A 24,371-nucleotide genomic window follows, 5' to 3' on the forward strand; every position below is an offset into this window, starting at 1 on the left:
GTCTGGAAGGAAGGAACAGTTCCTCTTAAGGACTCAAATCCACCTGTGCCCTTTTTCTTTCTAAGGTGTGCATCAGTGTTATATTTACAAAAAAAAAAGAAAACATTCATACCTCAAACCCCCCACACCGTTGTGGGTGAATAAAATGCTTTTGGGGCATAGGTTTCAACTATACAGGTCCCACGCTCTCATGCCAATCCCTTACCCCTCATTCCCCCATCTCACACCACAGTAAATATTCACTAAGGCATAAAACTTATTGGGGTGAGCTGGGCGTTTACCCCAACATCCTTTGGAATGCAAGAGATTCATGTGATGAGACGTATGTAAGCATCTGTAGGGTGCTTAGAGTATGGGCAGTGAAAATCATTGTGCATCCTCTTGGCACTCAAATGGTGCAACTTGTGGGGAAAATGTTGTAAAACTTAGCTTAACCCTTTGGAGCAAAATATACTGTATATACGCCCTATGATGTTCATTATAGCTGTACATTCAAGCCAATGGAGGATCTATTACTATTATCTTTGTACCTTTAGCTATACCGCCCGTCCCTCTTCTTTCATGTATTGTGAGGGGGGGACTTGATCAGTGCTGGGAGAATGATGGGCGCAACAAGCGAGCAAGACTTTTACACAAGGAGATCGCTAAATTATTTCAACGTGTTCGTCAATTAACATTAATTAGCCAATGCATGGGCCAGCATTTAATGAAATGGTAACAGAGGGCAGAGTAAAAAAATAAATAATTACAACTGTTAATCATTGTTTTTTTTTTTATTGAATACACAAACAAATCAAAAGGATGACTAAAACCATATGTTTTATCATGTTTAAGATTTAAAAAAATGAAATAAATTATGGTACGATCAGCGCGGGCCATCGGCAGCGTACACAAGTGCAAACCAATGGGGGCTTTGATACATCCTACGGTAACATTAACACAAAAGGAAACGCCGGGGTCCTTGTACACAATTGGCCATCAGGAAACTGCACATAAGTTATTTTAGATTTAAGAGGTGAGAAACCTACAGTAAATTACGTTATTCTTGAAACCAGCAGCTCACTAGAAGAGTACAGGGACATTGTTTTTTTAATAGCACGTTATGTTTAAATGCATAATACAGGTTACTCGTAAAATGTAGTTGTAATACTTTCCAGATATATTTTATGGCAGTAGAGAAATGGGATAAAGCACAACAAAAAATAAATATATTGGTAAATTTACAATGAACGGTTAAACCTAATAACTGCCCCATGGTAAATGGTTACAGGGCATCTTTAAAATATAATACCTTCAATCTGGGGTCTACCTCCAGAGAAATATCGACTCGACCAGTACATACCAGAAACTGGGCAATGCTGGCTTAGCCCATTGGGTTCGTGCGCACCGGCTCTCAACCGAAGCGCGTTTACAGTAATAATTCTGCAGCTCGGGTAAACACCTCTGGTACAATGACCGGTGCCACCAGGGTAACAATTATCGTGGTACTGTAGTTTCGTAACCTGTGATTACAACCACAGTTTTGGTTACCCAGGTGAGCCCCGTGTAACAATAGTGATTCCCTTGGCTGAAACAGGCAGAACACGGTGTCCGTGGAATCTGTAATAGGCACAGCTAATGTAAGGGTTAACCTAGTAGTCGTGGAGGTTCTTGAACCTGAAGCAACCACCACACTTATAACACAATGTGGCAGCAACAGCTTTGGTTAGAGCCACCCCCTCCTCCTAGTAGTTATTTCCTTGTATTTGTGTATAATATATATATATACATATAATGAAAGAGAGGTGAGAGAGGTGAGAGAGAAGAGAGAGAACCTACACACATAATTCACTATATACTAAACTATTGAAGTGCACAAAGATCTTTTTCTTACCCGGCTCCTTCAATGATACATTTATTAATGCACTATTGTGAAGAAACGTTCTCCTTATCCAGGTCACTTTCCATGTTCACTGTTTTGTAGTCGATTACAAACACCGTAAGCCCAGTGTCACAGATCTTCTGGGACCTGTTATGTCTATCAGATTCAATGTGTCAGGGGCTATTCTATGAAGCTGGAATGCAGTGAAAATAAAAACACGCTGGAAGTTTAGTAGTTGAAATGGTCAGAGGCAGCAGCATACTGTTATATACCAAGGATAAGGTTGTCTAGTGTACTCATGGTAATATTTTTCACAATCAAAATTCTAACTGGTTCTGGGTACCAGTAACAAAATAGTATATTCCAAAGTGCGAGATGAATGAAGAGATGTACGACAATGAACAGAGAGAAAAACGAATGACAAATTGCATGGGTACTACTATGTATACCAAAATATTGCACATAAGCAACAAGCCTATTACAGTATTTGTTAAGCGATGCTAGTGTCCTGGGATTCTACATCGCTTGGGCACAAGACTAACACCGATAGGCTAGGAGCTACCAGAAACCTGATAGAAAAAGGCAACTAATACTCAGTTTTAATATTCTGAGGCTGTCACTCACTTCTATGACACTCACAGGGTTTAATGCGGGGTGGCTGAGAGAAGAAGAAGAAGAATCATTTCTCCCAATCAATAGCCAAAGCAAGTGCCCAGTGATACATATACGGCTGGACAAGGTGCAGGTGCATATACATATAAAAAGGTCCATTAAAAAGAATATAATCAGAAGAAACGCATGCATCGTTGGCGGACGTGATTAAAAGCTTGAGATAACATTTCAATTTAAAGTAGTTTCTTCAAAGTGCAAGATGATTCCAATTTGCCTTCCTCACGTTATCAGCATGAATTAGATATTGGTAAACACATAATACACTGAGCTCCGTAAAGAGGACAGGGAAGAAATGGTTTATGAAAACTTTGATTTCTTCAAAAGGAGGCTAGGCCAGATGGCTTTTATTTGCCCTCCAATCTTCCTTTGCCACATCATCAGCCAGAGACGGAGGAAAGCTCATGTTCGCTCGAAGAGCTAATCTGCCTTTCAATTTTCTTCTGCTTGATCTTTTGAATAATATCTACCTTCTTCTCAAAGTAGCTGACCAGGGCGGCCTCTGTCAGCATGGAGGCCAGAATCTGTTCGAAGGAGATTGACCATTCTGTGTCAATGGTGCTACCATATTTAGGTACTGCGTTGGCAACATCACTACCAACTAAAACAGTATCATCCGCTATATCCTCGCATTGCAGCGAGCTGGCACTGACCATGGAATACGAGGATACCGATGTGTCATCCTTAGTTTCGTCATCCGAGCCTGGTTGAGTAGGGGGGCTGCTTCCTTCTGCTCCTCGTGTTTTGTCTCGGAGTTTTTGAATCTCCTCTTGGGAGAGTGCTGTGTGTGTGTTTGGCACTGGGATGCCTCCCTCGGCCTGCTCTAGCTGCTCCACGGTCACCTGCTGCACCGTCTCCAGTCCTAAGCTCTGCTCTTCTTCTTCTTCACTAGACGGCTCCCTGTTCATATCTGCTTGCTTGTTCTCCGCGTTTCTGAGGGGAGGGTTGCTGAACTTTTTGCCCACCTCTCCGATACGCAACAGGAGGCTGGCAACTGTGGCAATAGCGTGATATAGCTCTTGTTCAACAGGGTCTTCGCTGAACATATTATAGAGTGTCTTGCACAACTCAATAAACTGCTCCTTTGAGAAGGAAAAACAACAGGGGTGAGTTGCAAGTTCATCAATGTTGATCCTGTTAATTGTACTCCTCAAAAGGTTGGAGATTATTGACACCAATATGGGCCACATAAAGCAAACCCCCAGGCATAATATGCACTCACGTACACCACCCATGTTTAATTTAGAAGAAAACTTTTAGGAAAGCATTACAAAGAAATGATGTCCGTTTTAAGGAGGAACTACCACTTTCACATTTTAGTGGCTGCTATCACTAAATATATGGTGGATTTCTCATACACATAAAACGATTATTTAAACTTGTAAACACCATTCTCTGTATCAACACATATATGTATTCTAGCCTAGGTCGACTAGGCATGGCCTAGGGTGGCAGGTCCAAGGAAGCGACAGTCCTGCTGCCAAACCCGTGGGTGATCAGGCCCCCAGTTTCCCGCTGCTCAATGGGCCAGTTACAAAGAAGATGTTATATATCCTCAACTGGCCCATTTCAACTATGAAGGCTGTGCCGACTCAACACAGACCCCATAGTCTGCATTAGAAGGTACTGTGCAAGGGCAGCACTGAAAGTAAATGCATCGCTGTATATACACTTTGATAATTGAAAGAAGTTAATCAAAAATAAGTTTGTGTAAGAAAGGCTGAATTGCATGGGAAGGCATCACATGTATTAATTATTTGGTGGTCTTTGTAAGTAATTTGTGACATTGAAGCGATCTTCAACTGCTGCTGACCCTAGAAGGAATGGTCTCAGAAGCCTGTAATGATCTGCTTTTACCTGATTCATTTTTGGCAAGTCCTTAATAGTCTCCTTCTTCTGCTCTTTCTCACTAGCCCACATCCGCAGGTAGTACTTGTAGTCTGGAGCAGTGCTTGTTTTCTCATCTGGAATGTAAAGGCATTTGTGGACTTTTCAATTGCTTTTAAGATTTCTCCCCACCCTGTCGCAGAAAAACCTGGACTATTTGTTACGCAAAAGATAGATTAACATTTGTAGACATCATTATACATATACAATTAATATTATAAAACAATCATTATTATCGAAAGCCCAACCATAATGCAGTGTGATTGTTACAGAAATGCAACATCATAAAGTTAGTATTTAGACATGGTATGGCATAATAAGCGATTAGGTTTAAAATAGAGTGGTCATATTGGTTAATAGTCTGTAAACTCTCAAGGGCAGGGCCCTCTTCTCCTTCTGTACCAGTATGGGTTAAAGTTACTGTGGATTTTATTTTTTTCCATTCTCATAATAGTACCTCAAAATCCACTGAAGCTCAAGAAATAAAATGCAAGTCAAAACAGCCTCTCTGATAAATGTATTTATTGTGTTCGTCCCTGAAAAAAGTACTCCAATGGAAATATATTATTACAGAATAAACTCACCTGGATACACGCAGGATACTGTGTATATTATTCACAGTTGTCCTTATTTGAAAACATTTAAAAGGATGAATGTTATTATACTTATTTACAAATGTTTGTAACGTTGGGCTTTAAAAAGCTAGACCTTTAAGGGAAATGCCATTTTAAAACAGACCAGTGGCCAATACCTTTCTTATCTTGGGAGTCCCCAGGAACAGCTGTGGATCCATTTCCTTGGCCTTCAGAATCTATTAGGAAAATATGTACTTAACATTTTTCACAAAAACATTCCAGACAAAGTAACATAATTATATGTCAATGTAGTGTTGTACCCGTTTGATTCTGAAACCTAGTACAAATGTCTAAAAAATAATAAAGTGTGAGGATATGTTTGGTAGGTTGGTTTATGTATTCACCGAAACCCAACTATTTCAACACATATTTTAAACTGACCTGGGAACTCACACTGCAGAATAAGATCCAGTTCGGACAGAAAAGGAGATACTGCAGTCAGAAAAAAGGGGGAAAAAGTTGAAGATGCAAGAAAGAAAGAAAGAAAAGAAGACAAGATGCAGAAAGAAAGTAGAGAACAGGTAGGAGTTAAAGGTCCGTGCAAAGGAGAGGGATGCCTTTATTTGAGGCAGAGGTAGGCAACTTGCAGCTCTCTTGTGATTGATGAAAAAGTCCTCATGATCCTCCTCCCATCAATAAACGAGGATGATCATAACAGTCGCAGTTCATCTGCCAGAAAGCGGCAGTTTACGTAGCCCTGAATCGAGAACTCAAAGGGAGCTGCCAAGTCTTAAACCTATCCATGCAGGCTAAATAAAACACATATATATCTATCTAAAAGGCTGACTCTATTATCTTTTATCACACATTGTATTTAAAAAGCTCTAAGAAAAGCAATATATACATTTCAAATTTAACAAAATACTACCGATACAAAGTAGATGCTATTCACACTGTTTGCAAAATCGTTTGTTTTTCCTCATTTTAAAAAACAGTCAAGGAGCCCGCCCAAGAAAGAATCAATTTACCTTCAGGGGTTAGGTCCTCAGTGAAATAATTTGTTGCTTCCAGAGCAGATTCTGTTTCTTCAGGGCCAAGAGCTATAGTAAAATAAAAAAGGAAACAACGTAAGGTATGTGCTAGTAAAACACGCACACGCAACAATCGCCACAATCACTGTGCGCCGGGAACTTCATGAAATGGGTTTCCATGGCTGAGCAGCTGCACACAAGCCAAAGACCGCTATGTGCAATGGGAAGCACTGGCTGGAGAGGCGTAAAGGGCACCGCCACTGGACTACGGAGCAGTGGAAACATGTTTTCTGGGTTGACAAAGTCCACTTTACTTTCTGAAAGTTTGATGGACGAATTTGTGTTTAGCGAATGCCAGAACTCTACAGAAGGCACTATGCAGTCCGGTAGGTAAAGTTTGGTGGAGGAGGGATAAAAGTCTAGGACTGTTTTTCAGGTTTTGGGGTAAGCCCCTGAGTTCCAGTGAAGGATAAGGTAAATGCTACAGCATAAAAATACATTTTTGACAATTATATGCTTCCAACTTTGTGGCACCAGTATGGGGAAGACCCTTTCTTGTTCCAGCATGTCTTTGCCCCCATACACAAAACAAGGTTGGATGAGTTCGGTGTGGACGAACTTGACTGTCCCAAACTTTACCCCACTGAACAGGAACAATTTTCCACAGAAGCAATCCACCTTGTGGAAAGCCTTTCTAGATGAGTGGAGGCTGTTGTAGCTGCACAAAGGGAGGGGGTGCAACTTCATATTAATTGGAGTGGGATGTTCAGCAAGCTCATGTAGGTGTGATGGTCAGGCGTCCACATACTTTATGTAGCAATTAGGTAAGCTTCTACTTTATTGGATGAATAGTTTAAGCAGACATGATTATTAAATAATTCCCTACTCACCTGGGGTAAGATGCAGCTTATAGAGAAATTTGAGTTTCTCCGTCATGTCTCCATGATACATTCCCCCTGACAAAAAGAATTCAGACTTTGAATAATCCGGATAATAATGCATGCTCATGAGACTAGTGCTTATTAAAGTGCCACTAAAACTATTTTCTTTTACTGCTTTATGGACATAGTTGCTTCTGTATTGTGGAGACCATACATTTGCCAAATTATGTTGAGAAGATCAAAGTAATAAAACAAAAATATTGAGCTTCTGAAATACTTACATTTGCAGCTAAAAATGCCACTGTAATAATCTCAGCCAATGCATCAAACGTATGGAGGGTTAGATAAGCCAGCAACGGCAACGTGTGTATAGTACCTATCAAATATGTTACGGTGAGAGACTGATGCAAATCATCAGTGTAAAACCTACCAAGTCCTGTTACAAACTCCTTGAAGTTTATCAGAGAGTCCTTGTTGCTGTCTAGCAAGCGGAAGATTCGGGCTGCTAGGATGGTGGAGTGTTGGCCACAGGACCACGGGGTCAGTTGAATAAAAAGCTCCTGAAATTGTTCCAAGTCGATACGATATTGCTCCAGATAAGGCAGACTGGGGTCATGCCGACTGCTGGAAGTTCTGTTCCCTCCCCAGTAACAGCTCATTAAATGTTGTGTCTAAGAAGTTCACGGAAAATAATCAGCATTATTAACAATGAGAAAAATAAATAAATAAGTCACACAATCCTGGGATCTGAATGAACCTGCAGTTCCAGTATGGATAATCGCACTAAACAGAATTCGTGTCACCATTATAGTCACAGTCCATACTCAGATTGTTTAAAAGGAAAATAAATAGAAACAAGTAGGGAAAAGAACATTGTTGCTGGAGCATACAATTGTGCATCGCTCACCGTTACAGGCATTTATGTGCTGCTATCAATGAATAAATCACCATATGTTGTCTTTATTCATGGGAAGATAAAATACATCATCACCTGTAGAGATCCTTTACAACTCAATACTGGTGTAATTTTAACTGTTAAAGATGCATAAAAATAATAATAAAAAAAAGTTATATAGAACATTATACCATAAAACATACCAACCTTAAACAACACATATAAATCCTCAAGTTCTTCCATAGAAAAGCCAAGATCAGTGGCGACAGCTCTGACCTAACGATAAATAAAATAAAAAAATAAAAACACAGACACGTGCAGGCTCCATCATCCACTGCGTAGGGTAACAATGGAAAGATTGCTAAACTGTGTGTTTACACAGTAGTTACTTACTAGGGTCACCAATGTGACAATGTTTACCTGTGTAAATGGACATCTTTAAAACTACATTGTGATGTTAAGTGTTTCAGTGGAGCCTTAAATATTTTACAAATCCTTGAGATAGATGTTTCCAAGTCTATAAGAAAATGGCCGGTGATCCACGATCCTCTAATATGGGGGAAAAATACAATATATAATTTTGCTACTAACTAACAGCATCTCCAGTTTCTTACCACACTCCTTTTCGCTGTATCCTCCAAAGACTGGATTACTTTCAGTCTCTGCTTAAATCGCATCTGCTCAATGTCATCAGCTTTCAGGTTAACAAATTTCTAAAACAGAAGATTTAAGAAATGTAATAAAATATAATAAATATATTTTATAATAAACAAATTAAAGAGTGAACATCTGTGCAGTCATTTAGGAATGTAACAGGAATTGGTATATGTGCTAAATATCCAAATTTGTAGTAGAATTGTGAAATAGCAAAACAGATAAAACATTATTACACACAACAAAATAGCTGAAAAGGTATTATTAAAAAATAATTTGTAACATTTTAAATGTACTTTCACAACACAGGCTAGGATTTGTCCTACTGGCCATACACCTTGGCAGCACTTTACATTCGCTGATCAGCAACATGTAAAATGTATGCATGTCCTTAAAGAAACAATGTATGGAATTACTATGTGCTGTATACAATGCTCTTTTTAGAGCCTGTTTTCAGACAGATTCTATATACAGCTCTTCAATACATTCTCAAAGAAGCAAATTAAATGTTATAGTATATTACCTCATATGATGCTTTGATGAGATCAAATATATCAACCTCAACAGGGGGTTCATCCCCGTTAGTCAGCAACGCATGCAAGTGTGGAATCGGAGGAGACACACTCTGCCTGTTTACCACATTGTCCAAGTACCTGACAAAAAAAAATGTAAGACTGTGTCAAGTGTCAAAAGTATAAGGGACTGGGCAAAGTTGAGACTTGGTGAAAGCCCTGTAGCAATCTAGGGACACATGGAAATGGTAGGTTATTCATTTTCAGACATATGAAAACATGTAGAGTAAAATAGGAGGGGGCATCTTGCCAAAATATTTTGTAGTCAAGGTCTATATTTGTTTGCTACAGAGTATCATAACCACCACATCCTAGCACACAGTCATGAATGAAATGAGTCTCAACAACCATTGTACCTCCCAAGGATAGTCATGGCTTCCCCTTCATCACTGGCGTTTAGCAGGCTCTCCATGTTGGCTTCTAAGACGGCTAATGACAATTGCAAAACCAGTTTGATTCCTTCATAGAAAAAGCAGTCCACCGCCACCACTGCACTCTCAAATGGCATGACACTCAGAAACAAGGTGAGAAACCAGGAGAGAGAAATTGTAGAGATCACTCCTAGCTCTTGCATCTTTTCTGACAGCTGGGGCAGGCATTCCCGAGTCAATTCCTCAAACACGCCTTGATCTACTAGGGCTCCTGCACAAACCATAGAAAAAAAAAAAGTTACATCCCATCACATTCATATTGTGAAAGTAAAAGGCATAATCTCATGCTTTAAAAGTAACTGATCTGCCAGTTGTTTCTTTGTAAAAACAGTGATGCTACAAGGCATTCCTCATAAATGAAACACAGAGTTCTAACATGTCCAGATTGGCGTCAAAGCTACACCAGCCGCATTTCAGCATGCCAGTCAAGTCAATGAATGCCTTAGGACATCCTATCTTGCTTACACCAGTTAAAATTCACTGCACATGGTTTTTTACGTGAACTTACCCACCACCCTTGTATTGTAGTAGTCAGGGAGCATGCGCTCACACAGTGCCACCAAAAGCCAAAACGCTTCCTCCTCATTGCAGTAGAGTAGCAGGACTGAGGTTACGATATTCATGGCCTACAAAAGAAGCAAGGCAATAATCTGTTTCAGATCACAGACCTCAACGTAATCACAACAACAACCTGGTCACAACAACAAACTTCACTGAGCTAGATAATATGGTCTCAATCTGCAAGTTAATGCAAAGCCTGCATGTTTATCAGTTTTTACGCCAACATATGCAACTGTTACCTGGCAGTACCCAATGTTGGGGTTTCGGAAAGCATATGCTGTAAGAACCCGTCTCAGGGCAGCTATGCCCAACTCATTTTGAAAGGCTGGGTGTTCTGGCATAGAGCGGTGGAGATCTCTTTCTATCTCGTCTGTTGCAAGGTTACATTTTCCCATGGACTTCTCCACCAAGTCAGCATAATAACCAGGATGAGTCACCATCTCATTTGATGCCCCTGGAAAAACAAAAATTCTTAAATGCATTTTCACTTTGATGAAATTTCCCCAAAACTACCAGGCACAACCTACCATTCCATCCTCTAGTACCATCCAACAGAGGGGTGCAGATCAACACATATAAACATTATTGGGCGCTTGGCCAGGTTATTAACTCTGCCTTATTTAATAAATAGCTGGACATCTGAAACAGCACACGACAAAAACAGGGAAGGACCACATCTGCCAACCTTCCTAGGGAAATGACAGGAACACGGTGTGCTTGTGTCCAGATCTGCTGCTACTGGCCACCTAGATCCTGTTTTACAAGTTATAGGAGTTTAACTTACACAGCTGGTTCTCAAGATATGATTCATTATTTACTATTGGTTATTATAAACACAATTGCAAAACCTACCAATGTAGATTAACAGACCATTAACTACGAGAAGCCCACCTGAGAACAAGAGCCAGAGTTCTCCCCTCAGATTCTCTGGAATGCCCTTTAACACCAGCTCCCGCGTCTTCGACGTGCGATACATGCACATGCCGCGTCCATACTCAAAGAAATGAATATTCCAAGACTCCTCCTTCATTTTCTCCTTTGCCTAAAAAGAATACAAAAAGCTGAGATTGCATACATGGAGAGTACAACCCTACAATAAATAAACTCCAAAGTCAAATACTGTATTGGAGCAGTTATGTCTTTAAGTGCCATTCAACCTGCTATTATAGGTAAAATTATGAATTCCTATGTTCCACATAATTTCACAGACAAGAGTTAGTACAGCATTTAAGTAAAACATACAAAAGAATTATATGATACATATTATTTTTGGGCATTTTCACTTGACAGACAGCATGATAAATAAGTGGAACAGGCTCCCAGCTGCAGTGGTAGAGACTAATACAGTGAGGGAATATGCATGGGAGAATATGACTATCCTGAAGATGAGACCAGGGACTGATTTAGGATTAAGTCTTTACCATCAGCAAAAATGGGCAGACTAGATTAGCCGTTCTAAACGGCCATCAAATTCTAGATTTATAGGTTTCTAATAACATCATCAGTTGTACAATTAGCAGTTACTTTATGACCAGTAGGATGAGCAAGGAATAGTTGGCAGCCAAGTCTATCTCAGTCTGACACCGCCATGGCTGTCATAGCCACTGATCACCTTTCTTTAAAAAGAAAAGTATTGAATGAGGAAGTAAAACATGTTTTTTTAGGCATATCACAAATACTGCACTGAACAGCACCTACCCACTTTGGACCCATTTCTTCTGTACATTCTCGGGGAAACAACTTCAGGAGGCCTTGAGAAGTGGTGGGAGCATTCATGGTGACATAGCTTTGGGGAATGAAGTGGGTAGAACCAACAGCAGTTGGACTGCTCGGAGAGAGCTTTGTAGCGTCCTAATAAATGTAAGGTAAACAAGGTGTTTTAATTACAGATAAATCCTATTGTCAAAGGTCTGAAGTCAGTGTAGGATGCCTGGATTATACCCTGGGTAATAGGGAGAAACAAGGGTCAGGATCAAAAATCATAAACGGATAACTGCTCTTGCAAAGAACAAATTTCAGAACATCCAATTAAATAATGTCACCTAAATACGTAAAAAGACATTTGCTATTTGGAATATCACAGGCTGTTGGATTCATGTTTGGAACCTTTCCATATTAGAAGGTACTGGCTCACCTCATATCCATTGTCTCCACTGCTTTCTTTACGGCCAGGGGCCTTCTGCTCCCCACCATTGTCCCCTCCAGCCCTTTTTGAGGAAGTCATCTGCAGGAAGTCAGAAATGCGCTGAACCAGGAAGTTCCGATCTTTGAGATTAGCAAAAAGGAAGGTCATTTTGCCCTTTGTGCTGATTGACAGTGGGCTGGGGAGCACACTGGAACTATCGGCCCTTTCAACTATGGTAACCTGAAGATAGAATAGAGACAACAATGTTCAATTCTAATTCCAGAGGGCCCCAAACAAGCCAGGAATTGTCCGTACATTCGTCTGATTTCATGACTTTGTAATTGTCGGTGCTCAAAGGTAGGATATCCAAAAACCGTGGCCTGCTTGTGGCCCACAAAAGACCACATTGGTGTATACCAACCAGCACAACTGCGATAGCACAAAGATTGATCATGCTACTGAAAACCTGACCCAATGGAACCGGTGGAGTGCAGAATGGGGACAAGATACAAAAGAGATCATTATTTCACTGCAAAAACCAATGACTAAATCACACCTCGATATTGTGCATTATCACCGAACCAATACTTTCTCCCGATCGTTTAGTATGGATTAGATCAATCTGAATTTACTATATAAAATGACCACGACTAACCATGTTGATTGTGTTCAAATGCACCTTGACCTTCTCAGACCACAGCAATCACAGTTAATGCAGCAAGACTCCATAAAGTGTAGGCAACGACTTCCATACCTCAATAACACAAGGACAATTTGTCTCTATGATGATCCCTCTTTTACATTTAATTTTAAAACTTTTGCTTCATTGAGGCGAGATTGGTTTGTTTTGTAGTTTGAAATATGTCACAGAAAATATATTAATATCACCTGAAGTAAGGTGTATTCCTATGTTTTTTGTGATGAGTGCATTTTAGAACATGAAATTATGTTCTATGGAGTACAAGAATGATGACAAGTAGGGAAATTTGGTTAATGTGATGAAATGTACACATACATACACTCAATCCAGATTATATGACAAAGCCAGAGACCAAATAATGTTTGGGGTTTTGAAACCGGCAGAAAAGGGGGCCAATTAGGTGGTCCTTGTATGCTTACAAACTCAACACTTACCTCACGGAGGGGAATAATCAGCAGGCAAGCTTCCTCTTCTTTGCTAGCAAAGCATATGTAGTTATTGGAGACAAACATCTGACCAGGGATGTGCATCTTGGCAAACGGAATCCATAACGTGCAGTCTGTGTGCCCATCCAGCCGTTCATCTTTGGGTAGTCGGAAAGTTGCTCTGTACCGTTCATTCTTTGCTCGGGCATCTAGGTCTCTGGTGACACCGAGAAATGAAGGAAAGTTGGGTAAGATCTTCATCAAGCGGAGAGGACATGCACATGATCCAAACAGTTTCATCAGGTCTCAATTTAAAAATCTACCTGCTATTGTCAGTCTATTTCCAGGCTAAAGTGATCAGTTAGCTACTGTAGACCTACTTCATAAAAAAAAAGGTCCAACAAGATTATAGATAAAACCGGTTATCCGCTTTAAAATGAAGTGTGGATGTTTTGAAAAAAAACTTTTCAAAAGAGCAATCCACTGAAGTGTGATTATATATATATATATATATATATATATATATATATATATATATATATATATATATATAAATAAATAATAATAATAATAATAATAATAATAATACACACACACACACATTTTTGGAATGCATCAAAGTAAGGCTCTTAAAATGGTAGACAGGGAATGAAAAAGTAGCAGTTAAACAACATGACAAAATCTGACAACTGGCACTGATTAAATACAGCTGTATTGTATGTTCCCCTTGAATTTGAAGCTAAAAATGCAAATGATTTCTGAATGCGCTAAAAAAAAAAAAAAAAATTGTTCAACAACAAAACAAGCATATAGATAATTCAGACCTTTTGAGGGCAGAGATGTTTTTGAGGGAACGGGTAGGTTTTGGAAGATTTCTATCCTCCGAGAAACCCTCGTTGTCCAGGAGCTGCCTCATTGCGATATTTGCCAGCTGTTCCATGAGTTTGAAGGTCTCGTTGATGTTGAGGAACATTGAGAAGAAATATTCACTGTCCCGTGTGCTGACCTTAATGCATTCCGGAAACAGCAGTGTAGCATTTTTCTCAAGCTGGGTAACATCGAGCCACTGGATAACCAAGGTAACTGCCGGATGAAAATGGGGTTTGTGAATAGAATGCTCAGAAACACATATACATCTGGGAACACAAGGGACTGACACAAGTTAACATATATGCCTGTATCACAGGGTCATACCTTCTTTGCCCAGCAAGAACGAGTAGAAGCAGAGGTGATTGACAGTAAGGTACAGCCAGCCTTGCCTGGGAACTCGCCCCTTCCAGTAGCTGCAAGAGTAATAGTTGACCAGCTTCTCAACCTCTGGCATTCCAAACTGCTTCCTCATCTTCAGCTCGGCCTCTTTAAACTTGCCCGGGTCCTCCTCATCTTTAGGCTGTAAGCTCTTGTTTTCTTCTGCAATGATTCCCTATGAATGATGAAAAGTTGACAAGTTTTATAGTCATAGGCAGACGTTATGAAGCGCTATAGGAAGGGTTATTACCTTACCTAACAAATTTGGGACCAACTGACCTTAGTTTTAAAGTTCTCGAAGCAGTTAACTATACAGAGCATTTGACAGTAGAATTGTCCAAGAAGGGAAACGATTACAGGATGTGTATGGATAATGACTTTAGAAGCCCCCTTGTTTGGCCGTGTGCAGCTGTAACAGTATAGTGTGTCTATGTAAGGCCACCTGGGGCAGGGTTAGTGTTCATGAAAACACCATTCGAGGTATATTTCTGCATCTGGAACACATGAGCGAGGCGCAGCCAAGAATAGGAACAGAGTGATGAAGACCTTTGCTTCCTATAAAATGGACACTAAATAAACACAATGTAAACCGAGACATAAAATCTATAAACACAAGATCCTCCTGCACGGTGACTCACGCCACTTGTATGCAACATTACTTTTAAAGAACCATACAGATAACAAAAAACATTCTTAAATAGTAAACAGGTCCCGTGTTACATGATGGCTATGGCTTCCCTTGGAACTCTGAGAGAAATTTATTAAGGATATTGTGAAATATCCTGTTTAGCAGATTGAGGTATCATAAAAATACAATAAACAGCAGAAGCAGCAGCTTCCTGAACATTAGTTCTATCCTACATAATAACACGTACCTAAAATATATAACCGAGACCTGACCTAGGAACGCATACTACTTGTTATGATTTGAACATTTAAATCGCTGATCATCATTCCGTTTAGAGAATTGTAAGGAATATTTCCAAAGCAACAATGACAGAAACGAAGAACTGAAATATAAAAACGGACAGAGGCAGATAAACTTTGTGTTGTTTTAATGTCTTACATGAATTTTGCCTTTGACAAAAGTGGTGATATCTTCCTCATTGTCGAATATAGATAGAGTCTGAAGCAGATTACTTTCCAGCCACTCCCAGTGCCCTGTGATCTCCTTCCGGGTGGATCCTGAAGAAGGGGAAAAATATACATACAATAACTTCATATCTCTAGAAAAGTGACAGCTGAAATGACTGTGCAAATATTAAAGGTGAGGTGGGACGGGGGGGGGTGCGAGAGGAAAACAGGTCTAATGATGCTAGGCAAGTATGCACTGAAAGCGGCGGGAGCTCGTTCGGCACACGGGGGTCTGAACAGATCCCCCGTCCGCAGTGTTCTCCGAGTCAAGACTGGAGGCAAGTATATCACGAGCAAGGACATATGTTCGGCCAAACACATCGACTTCAGAAATAGCAGCTGGGAGTTGGGGAAAGGGGTAAATGCCAACGGAGGTGCGTGTTACGATGTATAGAAGGGGTTGAAAAGATGTCTTTCATTAAAATATTGATATATTGTTGAATAATAACAAAATGCAAGTAATCAGAGTATTTACAATCTGCACATTTCTACTGAATTAAAGTTATATCGATTCTGAAGGTTTCTAAAACCACCATCCTGTTGGGCACAGAGGTGGGAGGAGGGGCATTTTTTTTTTAATATACATAACATCCGCTGTGTTTCTGGCCTCACTTACCACAAGCTACTGTCCAGTATATTTGAGATTCCTGGGTTTGATGCAGTATTCTGTATGGAGCCACTCGAGCACTCGAGTCCAACACAACATCCAGCGTTCCCACTAACAGACCTACAGGGTATAGAAACAACAAGCCATTATTAAAACGGGGAACAAAATGTGCAAAGTGATCCAATATTTACCGTATTTATACCTTATTTAGTTGAAGTACAGGCTAAATCCAACTGCTTTACCGTGTATAAAGGACTCATATCTTACACTGTTAGATACCATACAAAGACCTGCTAGTCCTCAAGGTGATCAATGGGTTAACACAAAAAATAAGCTTTTAGACCCTCAGAGGTCTTTTCTTCTGCCTATTGTAACCGATTTTGATAACCTCTTATCGGAACATATAAATGATATATAAATGTATATAAATGATGCCAGATCCATGAGTGGTTACTTTGCTCATAGGAAGGAATTCAAATATTAGAAAAAGAAAAAAAAACCCCACAATAGATATGTTGATAAACGGGCATGTAAAAAATATAACAGTACATTTTTTGTTTTACGTTTTCTACTAAAATTGCTAGTTACACATCTCATTGTAGAGTGTATCCACAATTCTATACACAGTAGTGCATTTTGTTACTGTCCCATTTTGCAATCAATCTGTGATACAAAATAAAGTACAAACACGTTCTTTAAATCCTAGGGACTTCTGCTTTTGAATATATCATAGGCACGTGACCGAGTCACACATGTGTGACAAAGTGCTGTGGAAAACATGCTGCTTAATGCAGAATCTCAGGAATTTTGTCTCTGTCCATGCCACGGGTCACTCAGACTAATCTACTGAATACACTACATCCTCGGGCTGTACTTAATACTCGGGGAAACCTAAAACTCGCAAGACATATAGAACAATTAGTAATCTACAGCACGCTCCCTACTCAGCGGATCATGTGACGTGTTTGTAACGCCCGGTAATCCAAGAACAGCGTATGTGAACTAGTCACAAACGGGAGCCAGTTTAATAATCACCCCGCGCCATTCCCTAGCCACCAGAAACACAGAGGAGGGGTTTGTTTTATTGTAATACTTTGTTTATTGTAATCACTGAAAAAATTGCAACAAAACTAGACATAAAGGTAGGGAAGAATAGATATCCTGTGTGCTCTCATCTCAATCCTATGCTTCATGTATTCACGCTGCTTCTTCAAATCCCTTATTCAGTTTAACGTAAAGGGACATCTGAAGCACTTTAATGCATGTGCCAGCTCAGAGGTGCCTTTATGTTTACATAGCGCCCCTCCTCACAAAATACTTCCATATGCGTTATTTGTTAAGGGGGTATCCCTTTAAAAGAGTCCTAGAGTGGGTAATATTGAAGATGAAACTGGCTCTGCGAGTACCTTAATATCCATAAAAAAAATAAAGAATTCCGTGAGCCGCAGATACCCTCCCCCTCTTGGAAACGATTGGCTGCCTGAAGCAGACAATCAGCGGCAGGAAAGCGCTCCCATTGAAAGCAGCGGGAGCTCTTTCTGTTGATGGGGGGCTGGCCGGAGGGAAGTATATCACATGCATAGAGAGGTGTTCGGCCCCTAAACGTAAAATTCCCCATGGGGCCAAAAGCCCCCGTGTATTTGAAAGGGGGACGCCATGAAATTTTAAAAAAGGGACCACAAGCTGAATTTTGTTGCTGTGGAACAGAATTGATGATCCCCAATCAGCGGGGTAACAGATTAAAGATATAATATAAATATATCTATAAATCCTGCCATAAGGGAATATCTACCCAGAGACACTACAGCCAGCTCTATACAGACTACCATGACAGCGGCACACACTGACACATGTATAACACACCAAACAAACAAAACCACAACACCAGCAGAGCAACACACTAACACAAAAGCAATCTCACCCACACTACCTTACAGCGCAATACACTAAGGCGAGGCGTGCACAACAATGACACAAAAGCGCAGCTGTGTAAACAATAACACAACGTGAGCAGTTCCGTAGACAATAACAGGAGGTGCCCGTGGCCCCCAGTCCGGTTCACTGCTCCGTGATGTGTGTTCCCCCCTCGGATTGTGGCCCCTGTCACCTGTCAGGCCGCCGCCTTTGCCGTGGCCCCTCCGTCGCTGCAGAATGAAGAAAGGGTTGGCTCGCTCGGTCACCCATAGCGCGTTCGCCAAGAGCACCTCTTCCGGGTTCAGCCACATCCTGAGCGGACCCAGGGACCCCCCGGGGGTCAGCGGGTGAGAACAGCTGGATGACGGCCGGCCAACAGCGCCTATGAGGCCCGCGGATCAGGCACCGGCCGCGGCTGCCGCCCCTGACTGTACTGCATAAACCGCAGGCCTCGGACGCCGCTCATCACAAACAGCGCCACCTGCTGGAGAAACGCGACGACTACAAGCATCTCCTTCTCATAGATTTTATAGCAGAACTTACAATAAAGACAAAAACAATAAGGTGTGTTAATAAGTGGTTAATGTCTCCATGTATGTAACATGTTGTGGACCCACATAGCTGTGTGCTGTGTAATGTTACTGCACGTGTTCAAACTGGTATTATATTATATGGAACAAATATATTCAGGGTGTCACTTTTACACAAAAACAAGCCCATGATATGGTCATAAGTAGTAGGAATAGTCGGGTATACTTGGACGCCCTTTTTTTCAATTTGTTTTCCTTTTCATGTGTATTCACAAAAACCCATATTTTGATGAAAACGTATGGGGATGTAACCCTACCCCATTGAAATTGTTGGATGATTTCACTGTGCATAGGCAACAACGGCATTGACACAACCTTTTACTGTAATGCTCATTCCAAAGAGTACGTTTGTGCTTTCCGACAATTGTGAAAACCTTGCAATTAACAGAATATGAGAATATACACTTTGTGAACAATGGTGGTTAAAGTAAGTATCACATCATTTCGTATCTTAACAGTAAGTCAATGCATTTGCTTCTTAAAGCCCAGCTGGAAGGACAGTGCTTCAAGTCGTGGTCCCCCAGAGGTTTCCTCTAAAGGGGGTTTTCCTCTCCTAAGTGCTTTGGAATAACTTTCTGGGTCCAGAAGTAGCTAAAATTTTGGTTGTCTTTTCAGTCTAGTCTGTAAGAATATTAAAGAAACAGCTTGGTTTCTTAATTCTCTTATTCTTTATCCTAATACTGCAATTTACTTTCTGCCTTTAACCCTTAGAGTGCCAGCTATGTAAGTGGACCTCCACGGCCAGCAATGTGTGTTGTACACAGAGACCCTTTTCACTCTCCCCAGCCGATAAGCAGCTCTTAGCCACTGAAAATGCTTGCTTACATAGCAGGGGATTTTTTCCCCTGGAATAAAAGCTTCACAACTGCTCCATAGGCAGTTTCAGCGATGAGGCTAATGTTATCTTTGGTCCCCGATCCTCCCCTGCTGCACAATCTCTCCATGAGGCAGACGTTCGCTGGGGGGTTTGTACAAAGAGATGTGGACAAAGAAAGGTGAGAGAAGAACAAGTTAACGAAGAACAAGAAGATGCATTGTTCGGCCGAATTGATGCAATTGGCACATTTTGTTAAATTTGCAATTCGTATCAATCTGAATGCACAAGTCTAGCAGATACACATGACATTTGTGTCCAATCTGCACAACTACGAGCTAACATATTTAATTCACTCATTTACAGATACTCATTCATTTACAGATACTCATTCATTCACTCATTAACAGATACTCATTCATTCCCTCAATCACGCATACTCGTTCATACACCCTCCTCCACCCCCTTACTTGAACTGCAGGACTCTCGGTGCCGCTCACAGACTTCTGCAGGGGCCACTGCTTCCCTCTACGTTGCTTGCATTCTGTGCGAACAGCTTCTCTAGTCCTGCCCAGGGAAGGCAGGAACGGAGCAGGGTCATGTGACATGACGTAAATTCACGTAACTCCACTGGGTTCCTGCTTCCCCTGAGCAGAACAAGGGACACTGTGCGAGCAATGCACAGGTAAGTAGAAGGACCCCTGCGATCGCATTGAGGAGGGCCCTGGCGGTCGTGCGGCTGCAACGACGACTTCAGTACATTGCCCACCAGGAAATTACCCAGTGGGCTACCCCGGCCCTGGCTGGGCCGATTTTCAGGTAGGGGCCTGGAGCTGCAGCCCCTAAATTAATCCGGCCCTGTGTAATGGCTGTTTAGTTTAGATTTAGGGCAACCTGGGGGCAATTGCCCCACGGCCCAGCCCGCCCCTACCTGTCTGTCCCTTTTTTCTAGGAGCTAAGAATGTTTGCTGGGTATAAGTGTATCGCAGTGTCCTACGGTCATACCCACCAAAGTCCTGTATTTGCTGCGCATTTACTGTGTTTTGCTGTGTGTTTTTTGGGGTAGTGTTCCATCAATTCCCTTTATGACCTGGGACACCAGGAGCAAACGTTGGCAAGTATGCCTATGGTAGATGTAATCAATAAAACAGAAAATGCAACAAGATTCTTTGAATTGCCTTATAACATGAATAGTACATGGGATTATTTTTATTATTACCGTAATATTTCTGTTTATATCTCCATGTGGTCTGATACTGTCCTATTTGTTTAGCGCCATTCTTTAGTGAACATCTAGATCAGTTAATATAGTTTCAAAATATTTAATTTGTTGATCACAAAAAATGCAAAGTCATTTGGCTAATGATGTTGTGATATGGTAATGCTCTGCCATCTCCCCCTCCCCACCAGTTACTGCAGTGAACCAAAATATCGGCTGATGCAGGGCGAGCTGCCAAGCTGCATGTGGACAGAGATGGTGAAGGTCACAGCTTTGTGTGGAAGATGGGTTTCTGCATTGGTAAACTGTACTGCACCCTGGAGCAGCTTTCTCTGTTCTTCTGTGTTTTTTTTGCATTTGGAAACAAAGAGCACATTTAGTTAGTAAAATATAATATCCGCCAAGACGCCCAGAACTCTACTATTAGTGCCAGTCCTTATCCTTCCGGATATATGTTAGTTACTGAACTGATCATGATTCAGTGTACCCAGTCCAATGTCTTTAGGTGATGCAATGCATAAATATATGTGTGGGGAAGAATGTATGAAACAGATGGGAAGATTTTTCCATATTGCCTCCCTCCTCCTTTGCATGCTAATGCTTCCTTGCAAATGGGTTCAGTGATGATGAACCTGGTGGTGAACCATCTGCAGTACCATACCGTCAGGAAACTAGAGGAGACGGTATCTCTTCAGACTGTTCTCTACAGATGTGTCTAGGTCTTTCAAAATACGATGGACCTAGTAAGAATCCGTCCAAAGTGTGAATGTCTGGCAAGGATCAGATCATGGCCAATATATTCCTGTGTTTTTGTGAATAGTTGAATTGCTTGGCCTTGTGTCCATTTTGGAGGTATGGCTCTTAGGCCAAAAGTCTTCCATGAAGACCACTTCTGACCAGATTTTCTGGACAGTAGATGGGTGTATCAGGGTCCCACTGTTTTCTGCCAATGCTGAGCTGATGGCGCTGCTGGACATCTTCCCATTGCGAAAGTAAGAGGCTGGGATAGCTTCACCTTGTTAGTGTATTTGGCTGTTCCTTACCCAGTTTTATTCTTCCTACACATCTGTTTCAGTTTCAATTAATGATTGTGTTCCAACCTACATATTACATTGATGATTAGCACCTGTTTTTATCATGTGCCCTGTACTCTCAGTGAACTGACATATTTCCAATTTGTACAAAAGCACAAGAAGATATGAGGACGTATGTCTGCATTTAAGAATGATCCCTTTACACCAACAGAGGGTACTCTAACCCCTGTTTATATACAGCTGCTGCTTAACTCAAGAAATGACTAAAATACAGTTAAAAACAACATTGCATTTAAAAGACCTGCCTTTCTATTTCATATTTTAATTAGAGGTATTATTAACGGTTTTAAGGCAAAAACTTAAATGTCACAGCGTTCCTTTCTTTCATGTTGCCTTTAATGGTCGCGCTTTTAATTAGTGTGATAAAAGCGATGACCTAGTTTTAGACAAAGGGTTTAACACATACTAATCTTTGAAACCACCATATGTGAGGTGAAAGGAGTAATTTAATAGGTGGTCTGGATGCCAATATTGAGTTACTAATAGGGATATCAGGGACTTTAAAAAAAAAAAAAAAAATGAGATGACCATGAATGCATGAAGAATATTAACACTTAGATAGCCCTTGTTAAGGGTACATGTGGTGAGCCAATAAGATTTTGTCACACCAGAGATGGGTTATCTGTTAGGCCCACTGGGCATATACCTAGGTTCCCCTTAGTTCTGTGGGCCCCTGGTTCTTTGGTGAATAAGCCAGTCACCAGTAAGACACTGGCAGTAACCTTACCGCAGGGTCTCCTGTTTCTGGTTGTCAGCGAGGTCAATTAAAGTAAATGTTTTATGACCCTGCCCTAATAGCCTCCAGAGGGTCCTGATCTATGACAGAACTGCACACGTGAAGTTTTGGAAGAACTCGTTGATCTCATCTTTTGAACATATACCTTCTAAAGTGCATCACACAAAATCATGCAGGGTTCAAGAAAAATATCCACAGTAGCAGAATTATTGAAACTACAGTATCATTTTTACTTACGAAAGACTCCAGGCTTCTACTACACATCGTTATATATAGTTACATAGTTCATAAGGTTGAAAAAAGACCTAAGTCCATCAAGTTCAACCCTTCTACCTAAGCTTCCTACTCTTGATCCAAAAGAAGACAAAAAAATCCCTAAAAAAGGTACTTCGAATTCTGCCATCAGGGGAAAAAATTCCTTCTCGACTCCAAGAGGCAATCGGATTTCTCCTTCTATGTTTTATCACAAAAATAGAAAGCACAGGGTAAGAGGAGCTCTGTTTTCTGAGCTCTTGCCAGCATGCAATGGAAAGGACTCACTCAAAGCATTCTCCATGCGTTGAACGGAATGCATTTCAGCAGCAGTGCTGAGTTATGCAATAAAGGCATGAAAAAATAATAGTTATCCTTGAATTTATAGATTTGGTAGCTGTTTGGCTACAACTAGTAGACCAAAGTAAAAGGTTATTCACATGAAACTGTCCTTTCTAGATTATTAATTATTGGTGTAAGAAAATCAATCTCAAATTAGTTTGAAAAACTCATTCTTTCCCAGGTGTAACTAAATTGGAAAATGAATTATGTTCAAGCAGTAAGGCCAGGTTCATTTTAAAAAATATTGGGCCCTGCTGAGAAGAATAATGACTTCATGGACAGCAGAGCTTTGGCATGAGAAAGGAGCAGTTTTTGGCAAAGTCTCGGACGGTCTGCCCATCTGTCCGGGTCTGGATCTGAGCCTAGTATAATTACATTTGAGCAACGGGAGCCTTTCATAAGCTCTTCACAATCTTGGAAAGAACTGCAAATGCAGAATTCACATTATGGAAAACTGCCCTTGCGATCAAACCCAATTCATCCTGTTTGTGATTTACATGTGTAACACCTGGGTTTCAGTGGGATTCTTTGTTTGTTTTTCCTGTTATAGGAAAAGGCACTTCACCCAACTATGAATCTCCTTTTCCAGAGAGTTAACCTCAATGTTCTGCGTATTGTTTAGGTCAGTCATGTTTCTGGACAAAATGGCTCCAGTAGCCAAACTTGCACGTGGGTCTGTCTGCCTATTAGTTTTTTAGCACTGTTATTGAGCTGCCACAGTATGCAATGGTCTAACTAACTCTTACTCTTACTGTCAGGCCTGGGTGTATCAACAGGTATCACTCCAGGGGATGTGGAAGTTTACTCCTATGATGGTTGGCGTGCATACATTTTAACATTTTCTCATTGCCAAAGAAACCTTTGTTTTAGGATGCTTGGAATAGTTGTCAGACTTTTTATCTTGCTAATTAAGGTATTTAGGAGGAGCATAATGTATTTTATTTCCATAATTTAATTTACAAGTATTAGGGCTGGAGAACACTGCAATACACTCATACCCATCAAATGTTACAGGGCCCTAGAAAAGAGGGACATCAGGAGATGAAAGAGAGACAGGGAGATTTAGGACACAATGAGGAACTTTTTCTACTTGGCTGGTGTGCAGAAGGGACTCCAAACTGTATAAAACCTGAGACTCCTGACACACAAAGCAC

At 40.8% G+C, this 24,371-nt stretch overlaps 1 protein-coding gene across 2 annotated transcripts; it reads right to left on the minus strand.

Annotated features, from left to right (window-relative positions):
- Window positions 1–2,183: 2,183 nt before the first annotated feature.
- On the minus strand, window positions 2,184–18,631 carry TBC1D9B (TBC1 domain family member 9B). Of its 2 annotated transcripts, XM_053464177.1 has the most exons (22): window positions 18,364–18,631; window positions 16,266–16,376; window positions 15,582–15,700; window positions 14,462–14,690; window positions 14,092–14,350; window positions 13,277–13,484; window positions 12,152–12,382; window positions 11,716–11,868; window positions 10,909–11,059; window positions 10,257–10,471; window positions 9,965–10,082; window positions 9,382–9,667; window positions 8,977–9,106; window positions 8,414–8,512; window positions 8,007–8,075; window positions 7,335–7,575; window positions 6,914–6,979; window positions 6,021–6,092; window positions 5,434–5,484; window positions 5,169–5,228; window positions 4,388–4,494; window positions 2,184–3,612 (listed from the first exon to the last, which is right to left on the minus strand). In XM_053464177.1, exons 1-22 carry the CDS (start codon window positions 18,479–18,481, stop codon window positions 2,911–2,913), a joined length of 3,795 nt encoding a protein of 1,264 aa, XP_053320152.1. In that variant the 5' UTR covers window positions 18,482–18,631; the 3' UTR covers window positions 2,184–2,910. The 2 variants fall into 2 exon arrangements, with proteins under 2 accessions (XP_053320152.1, XP_053320153.1); XM_053464178.1 differs by lacking the exon at window positions 5,434–5,484.
- Window positions 18,632–24,371: the final 5,740 nt, after the last annotated feature.

This window comes from Spea bombifrons, chromosome 4 (assembly GCF_027358695.1).
Source record: "Spea bombifrons isolate aSpeBom1 chromosome 4, aSpeBom1.2.pri, whole genome shotgun sequence".
Lineage (NCBI taxonomy): Eukaryota > Metazoa > Chordata > Amphibia > Anura > Pelobatidae > Spea > Spea bombifrons.